At 51.6% G+C, this 11,383-nt stretch overlaps 5 protein-coding genes across 5 annotated transcripts; 2 read left to right on the top strand and 3 right to left on the bottom strand.

Annotated features, from left to right (window-relative positions):
* Nucleotides 1–76: 76 nt before the first annotated feature.
* Nucleotides 77–783, top strand: J4E82_004320 (uncharacterized protein; the record flags this gene model as incomplete). Its single annotated transcript, XM_051730599.1, has 2 exons — nucleotides 77–108; nucleotides 162–783. The coding sequence occupies 2 exons, from the start codon at nucleotides 77–79 to the stop codon at nucleotides 781–783; spliced, it is 654 nt and encodes a 217-aa protein (XP_051589648.1).
* Nucleotides 784–1,076: 293 nt separating this feature from the next.
* J4E82_004319 (uncharacterized protein) lies at nucleotides 1,077–2,439 on the top strand (the record flags this gene model as incomplete). Its single annotated transcript, XM_051730598.1, has 2 exons — nucleotides 1,077–1,174; nucleotides 1,227–2,439. 2 exons carry the CDS (start codon nucleotides 1,077–1,079, stop codon nucleotides 2,437–2,439), a joined length of 1,311 nt encoding a protein of 436 aa, XP_051589647.1.
* A 264-nt stretch (nucleotides 2,440–2,703) lies between these two features.
* Nucleotides 2,704–5,312, bottom strand: J4E82_004318 (uncharacterized protein; the record flags this gene model as incomplete). The annotated part of the gene is made up of 5 exons (XM_051730597.1): nucleotides 2,704–2,727; nucleotides 2,817–3,311; nucleotides 3,360–5,157; nucleotides 5,215–5,275; nucleotides 5,309–5,312. The coding sequence occupies 5 exons, from the start codon at nucleotides 5,310–5,312 to the stop codon at nucleotides 2,704–2,706; spliced, it is 2,382 nt and encodes a 793-aa protein (XP_051589646.1).
* A 660-nt stretch (nucleotides 5,313–5,972) lies between these two features.
* Nucleotides 5,973–9,569, bottom strand: J4E82_004317 (uncharacterized protein; the record flags this gene model as incomplete). The annotated part of the gene is made up of 2 exons (XM_051730596.1): nucleotides 5,973–9,267; nucleotides 9,388–9,569. 2 exons carry the CDS (start codon nucleotides 9,567–9,569, stop codon nucleotides 5,973–5,975), a joined length of 3,477 nt encoding a protein of 1,158 aa, XP_051589645.1.
* Nucleotides 9,570–10,535: 966 nt separating this feature from the next.
* On the bottom strand, nucleotides 10,536–11,346 carry J4E82_004316 (uncharacterized protein; the record flags this gene model as incomplete). Its single annotated transcript, XM_051730595.1, has 3 exons — nucleotides 10,536–10,789; nucleotides 10,841–10,948; nucleotides 10,998–11,346. The coding sequence occupies 3 exons, from the start codon at nucleotides 11,344–11,346 to the stop codon at nucleotides 10,536–10,538; spliced, it is 711 nt and encodes a 236-aa protein (XP_051589644.1).
* Nucleotides 11,347–11,383: the final 37 nt, after the last annotated feature.

Raw genomic sequence — 11,383 nt, 5'->3', positions numbered from 1 at the left:
ATGTGTTGGTGACTCGTTCACTTTAATTGATAAGATACGTACTGACTGAGAAGCTGTAGCCTACGGAAGCCGCGTAATGGCGAGAACCAAGCACCAGGAAACTCTGATGTCACTGTGAGGCGCCTTCAAAAATTCGACGTCGACCCACTAATGCTACACAGCATCCAAGGACCTGGTATGGAAGTCGTCGTTAGCCATGGAGTGCATACAAAGAACTGGGTCATCCCTAAAGCCCTTCTAAGCCATCACTCTGGGTTCTTTCGAGTTGCCTGCGATGGACCGTTCGAAGAAGGAATCGAGAACAAGATCACGCTACATGACTGTCGGCCAGAAGTCTTCGAAGCCTTTGTGCATTGGCTATATTTCGCGACCTTATCACATCTCAAGCCGGAGTGGGATTACATATACGGCAGCTTTCGTCTTTGGATACTTGGCGATCGACTCCTTGTCGCGGACTTCAAGAACGCCGCTATGCGGGATCTCTACGACGTACATGTAGTCCGGGAACAATCTGTCGAGCCTCATGAGATCGAATTTATCTGGAAACATACTGCCCGTGGGTCTGCACTTCGTCGTTTGGTACTGGACATTGTATCTTTGAACTGGGAGAAACACTGCGGCATGTATGCACAGTCGGTATGGTTGGGTTTATTCAGGCAGTTCCCCGACTTCGGAGACAGTCTGTTGCTCCGTCTAGGTACTAAAGATACAGAGTTGAAGATCGAGAAATACTTGGAAGAGGCTAAGAAGGTAACCCTCGACGAGCTTGATACGGAAAGGTAGTGCGAAGCAATACTATAGCTAGAAAGATCTCGTATAGCTCATGACGAATAGTCGAGCTCATAAAAACATGCGTCTTTGAAGAAAGTACTCATGCGTGTTTGTGCTGGCTTGTGTTTTGTTCTTCTTCCACCTTGAGGATGCGTTCGAAGTAAAGGTATCTCTCACCTTCACCAACCGCGTACTAGCGCTGTCTTAGCTGGGTAGCTTGCCACAAGTTTGCCACTTACATGAACTCCTTTGACGATCACGACTCTTGTTATCTCTCATCAAATCAACAACCCACAATTTCCATGATGAATAGCATCACGCAGCAGCAACTTGCGCCACTGCCAGCAGCGCACGGCACGACTCCGCCACCACCAACGTCTCATTCGGACATGTTCTTGAACATGTAATTGTCTCATCCTCCAGCCTCAAGTGACTTGTCTAATTCTAGGATCTAGGATACAGGGCAAATCAGTCACTGTAATTGTCGGCCAACACTCTTTGTACTGCACCTACACCCTGCCCGTCGCCCTACTATGCGTTCACTCTTTCTATCTCGGTAAAGAAATTGCGGGCTTAACCATGGTTAACAAAAAGCGCAAACTTTCTCCTTCCAGAGAGGGCGAGGAGGTCGAAGCAAAGGTTGTGGTAGAGGCTAAGGACAAGAACAAAGATGAGAAGCCTACTGAGGAGAAGAGTGTAAAAGAGGACAAGATCAACGAGGAGCGAGTTATCAGGCTAACAGATGTGGATCCTGCAATCTTCGGTCTCTTCCTAAAGTTCATCTACAAAGACTCATACCCACCGAATGTCGACGCAAGAACATCAACGACCCACTACCCTCATCGCTCGTTGACAGCTGTCCCAAAGTCGACCACTCTAGGCTCGGAAACTGCTACAGCACTCCGTCAACCGTCTTCGAAAATCTCACCTGCCAATAGCGATGGACGTATCCAGGCCACTCCTCCACTAAGCCACATGCCTGCCCTCATGCCACCGCCTCCATCTCCACAAGACATGAACCAGATCGAGTTCATCCCTCCCTCTGTACACGCATGGCTCCTCGGGCAACGTCTCGGCGCTCTTCCCTTCATGAACCACGCTATATCCCGAATCTACGCAGGTATCGGAGTCTACTTTGCTCTCACGCCCTCACTCTTGGACTACGTTTGGAAGGAAACCTCACCATCACCGACGATTGCCTCTTCATCATCAAATTCTTCATCCGGATCAACTCCATCAGCTACGGCAAAGAATGTCCTCGCCCCCTCCCCTCTCCGCAAACTCCTCCTAGACGTCCTTGTAACGCACTGGTCACGCCACCACCCCTCGAACCCCAATGCCGTTGTCGTCCGGTCTTTATCAGTATCACCAAACTTTTCAGCGCCGCTGAAGGTCGCTTGGGATAGGCTTTTTGATGAGCATACTGATTTAAGGAATGAATTTATCTATGGACTTCAGGGTGGTGTGCAGTTGATGCCTGCCAACGCCTATTTTGCAACACCACTACCGACTGGGCAGAGCGGTATGGTCAAGGGTGGAGTGGCGAACAGTGAGTTTAGGAAGGAGCATGGTCGAGGCAGCGGACAAGCGGAAAAAGAAGTGGTTATCAAGGAGGACAAGAAATGTGAGATGGATGCTCTGGCAGATAAGAAAGAGGGCGGCGGCTGAGATGGCTTGACATTCCACGTCGGCATGTCCTTTCTGGAAGCCTTGGGAATATCTGAGGGTCTAAAATCGGGGTTGGATGTGTGGAAAAGCCTGATGCCGCAGGAATATTATGGTCTCGAATCAGGAAAGGCTGGCACAATGATAGAGAAAATTTACTTCGTCATATGTGAGGTACGCTGATCGTCGAGTATTTACATCGTGAAGTCATTGCTATTACACATCCCATGATAGCATCACAGTACCGATACTCTCACGGACAGATCCTTACCCCTCGAACTCTAGTAGGCACTGCGGCACGATAATCGTCAGCGAGTCCAAGCATCACCAACACGTTCCTGCCACTCGTGCTCCATATCCTCCGCACATGGCTTACAAACCCCCATACGACAAACAGCGATGTCACATTCCCAAAGCTCTTCTTTGACGTCATCGTCACACCGGTCGCAGAAAACAGGGACAGAAACATGCTGTTTGGAGCCAACAGCGGTGTGCAGGTAAGGTCGGACTTCTAAGCTGTTGATGGCGACCTCATCAGGAACAGTCTTGAGATTGATAGGGTGGAAGATATGGCCATTCGTGAGACAGTAGTGCTCTTTTGATGACAGCCTGGGTGGGTGTGGTGGTGGTGGATGCGAGGGGGGACGTGGAGGTGTAGAGCAATCGTCTTTAGGGAATGGAGCAGGCGGAATCCGTTGATCAGCGAGAACATCAGGATCGATACGTTCAGAGACCGGGCATTGTTTCGTGTGATCGTAGGTGGACATCCAATCTTGGACGAGCAGACGTGAATCATCACGGGGCATTTTTGGTTTCTTGTCCTTGTCGAGGCGGTTGTAATCTTTAGTGGGAAGCTGACTAGGTATGGCTGTTGGCTGGATTCTGTTAGTTATGTTGGTGACTGAGAGGATATACTTACGCACATCCACATGCTTGCTGCGCTCGTTGAAAGGACTAATCCTCTCGTCGTGTTGGAAGAAAAAAGCGCCAGCCGGCTTGAAAGGCGGCTTCATCTGGGTAGATAAAGCTAGCATAGGCAGTGGCACGGCTGGTGCGGTCGGTGCAAGTGGAGCAAGTGGCTTCCTTGTCTTGGCGGCAATGTCGACGAGCTTGACCATACCGGGAGTAATCCGCGTGAAAGTCATGACCTCTTCGTCCAGATTGATACTGCTTGAGATTGAGATCGAGTCTTCATCCTCGCTATCGGCGCCGTCAAAGCGCTCACGCTCCTCCGAGGCCATGTTTTGCTTTGCGGTCGCGAACTCCATTTTCATAGTTTTGTTCGACGCCATGAGAGCAGCATAATTGGTGTCAAGCATGAGTCTTGTCGCGTCGTTTTCGTTTTGCCTTGTCCTGACAATCGCTAGTTGAGCCTCTGCCTCGTCGAGCAAACGATCTTCGACCGTCTGTAATGGGCTTCGGAAGCGGAATCCAGTGGCTTGCTGGTCTCCAACATGATTGACGTCAACCTCATCTCCAGGATGGACGGCAGATTGCACCTCTCCGTCTCCATCGCCCTCTTCCACGACTTGGTCTGTTGGCGAGAGATCGTCCGCTTCCAGCTCGTACATGACGTCAGATGTGAGCAACGGCTCAGTATACAACTGAGGCAGTGGGGGCTTGGATGAAGGAGAGAATTGTTCGCACTCAGAGATAACACCTAGCTCAGGACACTGTTCGTTCACATGGTAAGATGAGCGTAGCTCATCGTGAGACGTCTCCGTGATGGGTGCCATTTTGTCAAGCGATTTGGGAATTCTCTTGCGCATACGCCGTCTTGGAGTCTCGGGAGCCAGGCGCGCAGCCGGATGAAGCAAACAAGAATGAGCATGAAGTTCAGAGTCGCTACTGTAGTATGCATCACTATCATCCTCTGTACGCCGTACTAGAGAAGCAGCTGCAGCGCGCTCCATATCGGCTTCACGTTTGGAACTAGTTGCGGCAGATGGGAGTAAGCCTAACATTTGCTGCGCTTTCCTGTTGCTGTTCGCCCAAAACTTCTTGGCTTTAGGCAGATCAGGTCCAATGCCTTCCTCCTTGAGCTTTGCCTGTCTACTCAACAGGCCCTTTGAAGAGGCAGGTACCGGCGCGGATACTTTCCTAGTCGATTTTGGCAATACTGGTGGACCATCGTAACCACCATCTTGCTGTGAACGACGGCCTTCGGAATTGCTCCGAGCCCTACCAGGACCAGCGTCAACGCCTAGTAGTTTTGCGGCTTTCACAGGGGTAAGTGGTGGTAGAGGCGACGCTTCATGAACAGTCTCATGTGAGCTTGCGGGACAGTCCTGATCCTTTGGCTTGAAGCTAAATTTGCCATGCTTCTTCTTCCCCTCTGTCGCTGTTGCTGAAGCGCTGTCTATCGTGGGCGTAGGCGATTGAGCGATCAGCATGCTCGAAAGGTCATCGGATGGGCGCGAGATAGGAGAGCGACGGCGGAGTCCTGGAGGGCCACTGTTCGGCGCGAAGTGGTTGACCGTGGGATTTGAGGGCTCGGAAGAAGGTGAACCATGCGGTTGTTCTACACGTTCAGTATTCAGTCCTGCAGTGACACCATTCGCATACTCCATCGCGGCAAGTGAGTCAATTCCGAGATTAGGCGTAGTGTTGGAGCGCATCGCGTTGGAGCGGCGCGTGCTGCGGCGTCTCCGACCGCCAACCACCATAGCAGGTCCCATGTTCCACGTGGCCCCGGGCGGAGGGTTGGCCATATCAGTATACCTGACCATTTTCCCGAACGAGGCTCTTTGTCGTGGGGTGTGGGGTCTGGTGATTGACGGATGTACCGATTCGAGATTCGAGTATGACGAGGCAATCAGGCCAGAACAAAGCCAGCGACCTAGAGCGAAGTTGAAGCGTAGCAGTGATCAACGCATTACGATATTGCAATCGGGTTGTGGTCATAAAATGCGAGGATTCGCCCGAGTATTGGACAAAGCGCCAAGCTTGGTCTGTTGTGGTCGAGTCACCAACAAACGGAGTGCTTGGCCACGCGAGAGCGGCAGTGAATGAGGAAGGCGCGGCATAAAGATGACGTCGGCGAATGAACAACGTGGGACTAACAGGTGAATGTGAAAACGAGGAAACCAGGTGGCCTCCACAATATCTATTATGGATGATGTGAAATCTGCGCGAGGGAGATGTAGGCGTACAATGAAGGAAAGAACGACCTCAGGGAAGATGAATATAAAGGGAACATAATTAAACGGAACTATTAGAAAAAGAAGACCTATACTCCTGCAAACCACGGAATGAGATCTTGGGTATCTTTGTGGACGCAACCGTGCTACGATCCATGCCACCGTCCGTGTGGCATCCGCCTCTGTGCACTGATCTCAACCCCAACGTCACGTAACACCCACTGCACCCGAGACCGAAAACGCTTGAGTGGCCTCCATGGGATGTTGAGAAATGAGCGAGTAAAAAACTACAAACCAGTACTGCGTGTTGAAAGATTCGGCATATCAACGTCTCTTTCTCGATTTTCTGGCTTTGCGGTCTGCCATCGCTCGCCTTAACAATTGGCGGGCTCCATACTATGAGCCTGCTGATTCCCCCTTACTCTTCGGGCTGCTGAGGATAGCAACCTGTTCAGCGACACCGCTTCCGCTCTTGGCCCTGCCACTCTCTGGCGATGCTGGGATATCGATCGAACTTCTCAACCCTACTCCACTGATCCTGCCTACAGGTGTCTCGGTCGGACTGGATACTACTGTCGCATCATCCAAAACTTTCGGTGCCTCATCGACAGGCTCTATTGAGTCCGGTTCGCGGGTCAGTTTCGCTGGCTTTTTGCTTGGGCTTGCGCCAAGGCCCCGATGAACTTCAACTGAATGGGATCCATGGAGAAAATCAGAGATGTCTGCCTCGCTTGTACCCTTGCCATCAGGCGTCTTCGGTACAGGTCCGGGACTTCGCGGGCTTCTAGGCATGTTGGGTTGGAAGAATTTCTGCACGGCGTTTCGGTCATCTACTTCGTCGTCCTCGTCGCTAGTCTCGTTGAAGTAGATGCTATCCCAATCGCCCGAGCCTATACTACGGGTCGAGTCGGTTGTATTCGATCGCTTGGGTATCCTCAGACTCGGCGGCTTGAGTGGCGCTAGTTCGTCAGCCACTTCCCTCATCTCGCTATCGGTACGCTCAATAGGTGGCTGCAGTCTCTCCTGCCCCTTGACATGCTCGCCATCTTCATTGATCGGTTTGTTGACAGCTTGTGCACGATCAAGGGCAGGTTCTTCTTCATCCCGGGTGTTGGCTGAATAAGTATCTGCGAAGTGAGTATCGCAGAGGTGCTTTACCACAGGCCAACCATACGCGTTAGCAAACATGCGGCGTACAATCATGTTATTGTGCGCGTCCGGCTCAAGACTGACAAGCACTTTACGCCACGAAAGGTCCTTGTGATAAGCGCGAGCAATCTTCTCCTCCACGCGCATCACACTTTCGTCAACGGCAGTTGTTGACGCCTGAGAGGAGGCGCTAGCACCAGAGAAGTTGCGTGTCGGTTTTTTGGTTGGCGGCGGTGGGATGTCTTCAGGGTGGTAGATCCTGTCATGGAAAATGGTGCGTGCTCGGGTGGATGGGTCGGTAATCCAGGACATTGGAGGGACAGGGGGGTTGATCAGATCACCAGCGGATTCAAAAATCGTAGTTTTGGGTGGTGCTAGATGGCTTTTGGGGTTGTCAACGATGGAGTCACCACGGGTCGCTTGAGGTCGCTTCCTTGGCTGTGTGGTATGTGATGACGTCGAGCTCTCGGCTTCAGCTGGGGCCTGCTCGTCCTCTTCGTCCTTGTAAATGGTCTGACTACGACTAAACATCTTCTTGTCGCGCGAAGTGTGCTTTCCGGTTGGTCTTATATAGCTCCATAGTTGCATCAAGGTATTTTGCGGTTGGAAGTATTGGTCATTGGGCTCCTTTGCCTCTGGACTCTTCTTTTGCCCTTCTATGAACTGATGAGCTGCTGGCTCAGTAGAAGATACCTGTGCTTCGTCGTCTTGATTTGTGACATCGGCACCTGGTAGAGGTACGGCAGTGTCGTCACCATTGCCTGTAGGCGAATCAATTCCCGAACCCTCATCGTCCGAAAACCCGATCCTGGAAGGGTTTGGAGATGAACTTTGTCCAGTAAGTTGGCCGTAACCCCATACAGCTACTGTGCCAATGAGTCCGTTTTCTCGACGCGCTTTTTCAACACGACCTAAGCCTCTCCAATCCAGGAACAGTAGGCAACTCGTGCGCAATGGTACTATGCCATCGTTAACAACGTTGGAGTACACAGTGCGATTCCGGAATCTTCGCAGGACTTGATGAGCCGGACCAGTAGGAAGTATCCGCAGCAGAGGCTTCGCACCAGGGTCTTCTTGATGTTGGTCCTGGCTCTGGTTACCGAACACACTGCCCATGGCGGTCCAGCCACTCTTTGCTAGAGTTGGCGCTCTCCAGGTCAGACCAAGGTCTTGCCCTGTCCTCCCGACTAAGCCGAAGTCGAGTGCAAACTTGACGTAGGTGGGATTCTCGTTGCTTAATCCCAGGAAAGGTGACGCCATAGCGATAAAGTTGATGGGCTTGATGGTGTCGAAAAAGTGAGGGGAGTGCTTGTGGATATATGCAATAGCATACGTTTGTACCAGCCCTCCAAGCGAGTGGCCGATGAAGCTGATACTAGTGAACTTGTATGCGCGTTTGTCGTGCCCTGAAGTTGTGTGATGTACACTGCTTCCGTGATGGGATGGTATGCCTTCATCGTGCTTGTCTTTCGTTGGAGAAAACGTGTTGGATAACTTTTGTCCCATAGACCTCTTGATCGGCAAGTAGGGTTGATCAGGGTAAGTCAGACTCAACACGTACTTAGCGAGTCGCTTGCCCAAATATTGAATACCACGCTCGGTACGTATTACATTTCCGTCGAACCCGCGTACAATAACATCTTCCTCGTCGCTATCCTCTTCATCATCTGGTATGTCCTCTTGACCGCCTGACAATGGTGCTGTCGATGTGTCCTGATTCTGTTCAGTACTTTTAGCACCCTTCGCCTCTTTGCGACGCCGTCGCCGATCTTCTCGAGCTTGCCTTGCCGTCGCGTCAATGCTCTCTTTGAGGTACAACATATCCGCGCCAAGATTGCTGTGTAAGCCATGTGTTACTATCACAAGGTGTATATTCTTCTTTTTCCGTCGGCTTTCCGCCGGAACATCGTGATCCTTCGACTTTCTGGAACTATCTTGGACATTGTCCTCTTTCCACTCTGGTAGTTCAGGTGTATTCCACAAGCTTGTAGTGTCGTCAACCACTAGCTTCACAGCCTTTGAATACACCCCCTTGGGCTGTGCAGGGTGGCCGGAAACATGTTTCTGGCTACCCTGCTGGTGATCTTGCACCTTTCCTGGTGTTCCATGACTGTTTCCGGTAACAGCAGTGAAGCCAAGATCCAACGATCGTTCGTCGCGCGCCACCAGCAGTTCGTAGTTTACAGACGCAGAGTTGGAAAAGATGATCTGCGAGGCAATCTCGATAATCCAGGTGAGGCTCTTCGATGTGCCGTCGTACTCCCTGATATCATTTCTGTATTCCTCCGGAACTATTAATTTGGTGTTCCAGTATCCACCTGCCTTGACATTAGGCTCAAAGTCAGGCTCCCCGTAAATTTTCGATTCGTCAGCCTTTTTGTTCGGGTTGAAGGTGGAGGGGTATGCGGAGACGTGGATCGTGTACGGCCCGTGGAGGTATGCGGCGCGTAGTGGTATCGCGGAGGAGTTTCGTATGCGAACATGGAGGCACGAAGGGGGCGGTAATATTCGGTCTTCCGAGGGTGTGTAAGTGAGGGTGTATCTGCATGGCTGCTTAGCATCCCTTTCCAGATAGCGGTAAACTTTGGCGCGCCCTGTCCATCCTCTGTAGCCAATGCATACGACGTCCATGCACTTCCGCCGACAGACCCTGAGAACTTACCTCACAACCTCTCCCACCTTCACGCTCCCCTTTTGGTGCAACAATAACATCTTCAGCGCGCGTTTTTCCTCGGCTTCCCGTTCCTTCCGCGACTGTATACACACAAAATACGAGGGCTCAGGGCGTTTGCGGCCGTCGTCGGCTATGTGAGCGAGGGAGTAGGTGCGAGGCGTGAGCAGCATTTAGCGGATCCAGCGGAGACCGGTACAACCAATGGACAACAGCCACAGGCGCGTCATAGGACTTAAGTAGCTGTGGCTGATCGCACCGTGAGAATTAATATGGGGCCGAGGGAACGTCGCGAGGGCCAGAGGGATGATGTATACTGCGAAGTTTAGCGACCTTGAGGTGGTCACGCACGCGCTCGTCGGAGATCGTCGTGCGTCATTGCTCGCGTGGCAGGCGCGCTGCACGAGGCGGCAGATAGGTGCATTTCTGAGACTACAGCGCGTGGGTTCGGTAACATTCTGACAACCTTACATGCGATCACCGCGCTTATCAGATGCAGTGTCAGATAGGCTACAAATTATTGGTTGCAGTTCACGCGTCCTCGGCTTCCAAGACATGGACTCGTCGGAACGCACCTTGGCCGGCTTCCGACCTCACTTCTCTCAGCCTCCTCCTCCTTGGACGCTCTCACCCCGACTCATTCCAGGTATATATACGTACAGCGCGTAGAATTACATCAGGCTTCCTTTCGACCAGCCTATATCCCCTAGGAGTGATATGTATTCTTCGTCTCGCGTTCCGGAATGACGTAGTGAGGGTGTATGACGACGTCTGTAGACCTTCAGACATTTGTTAGCGCATACACGTATTCACCAACTTGCTTTTAAGATCATCACAATGGACATTTACACGTATGTCTAGTGGTCTTCAGATGCTTCTTGGGCTACGGAGGTCGACAAAGATGACGCGTGAAAGGAGTTCAGCACATCATCAGGATCACAGACGAGGTTCGAAGTCGATTCGACTGGAGCTTTCATCACGTCATATCCAAGTTAAGATCGAAGGCCAAATTCAACGTTCCTGAAGTCCATCTCAAAAATCTAGGGGTATATCTGTGACCAATCTAAACGCCATGCTGAACGCGGCCCCAATCCAAGACCTTTTACTCTAGACAGCAAATCTAGTGTTGATCTCTTGTCTCAAACCGTTCCAGCTCCAGGAGAGCCACCGCCTGGACCCTTGCTCTTGTCAAAGGATGGCGACATCGGTGACTTTGGAGATCCTTGATCTCGTCGCGAGCCACCTGAGCCACGACCTCGAGGAGTACCAGAACCGCGTGCACTCGAACCTCGACCAGATCCTGGCTGGCTGACAGGGCCGCGACCTCGAGGAGTCGAAGGACTGCCTCGACCATAACCACCAGAAGGAGGGGATGAAGAGAAGTTGCGTGAAGCTTGGAAAATCAGCTTAATCCAAAGAGATATATGATGGAAATGTCACTTACAACTCGGAGGGGATGAAGCAGAGTTGATTTGATGGGTAAGCTGTGTTGGTGTTCGTTCGACACGGTCGAAAACAGCATCTCCAGCGATATCATAATCTTCTTCAGCGTCTGTTCTATGTCAATAATGCTCGTGATTCCCGGTTGGCACTATATTTACCTTCACTGAGATCTTCACCAGGTAGGCGGTCACCCCGAGCTAGGGAATCCTCTTCCTCCTGTTGGATCTCCCAGTACTGGTGGGCAAAGGCCTGGAACTGAGGACGACCAGGGCCTTTCCACACGAACTTGACTCGGCGACCAGTGGGCGGGTCGAAGACATGGTAATGCATATCGTTGAAGTCGAGAGCGTCAGTAAGGTTGCAGCGTACAAAGGCAGGACCTTGCTTCACGACGAAGCTTCGTGCGTTCTTGTCGCTACCAACCACCCACGTAGCTGTCTTCATGCTCGAGCCGTCGCCGCCATCGTTTGCACCTGGAGGTAAGGCAGTTGGTCCGTATTCAGCCATGTCGATGTTAGATAAATGGAAGAGACTTAAGGGAAGC

This window comes from Alternaria postmessia (genome assembly GCF_024291825.1).
Source record: "Alternaria postmessia strain BMP 2775 chromosome Unknown scaffold_20, whole genome shotgun sequence".
In the NCBI taxonomy this organism is placed as follows: Eukaryota; Fungi; Ascomycota; class Dothideomycetes; order Pleosporales; family Pleosporaceae; genus Alternaria; species Alternaria postmessia.
This window is presented reverse-complemented; position numbering and strand designations above follow the sequence as displayed.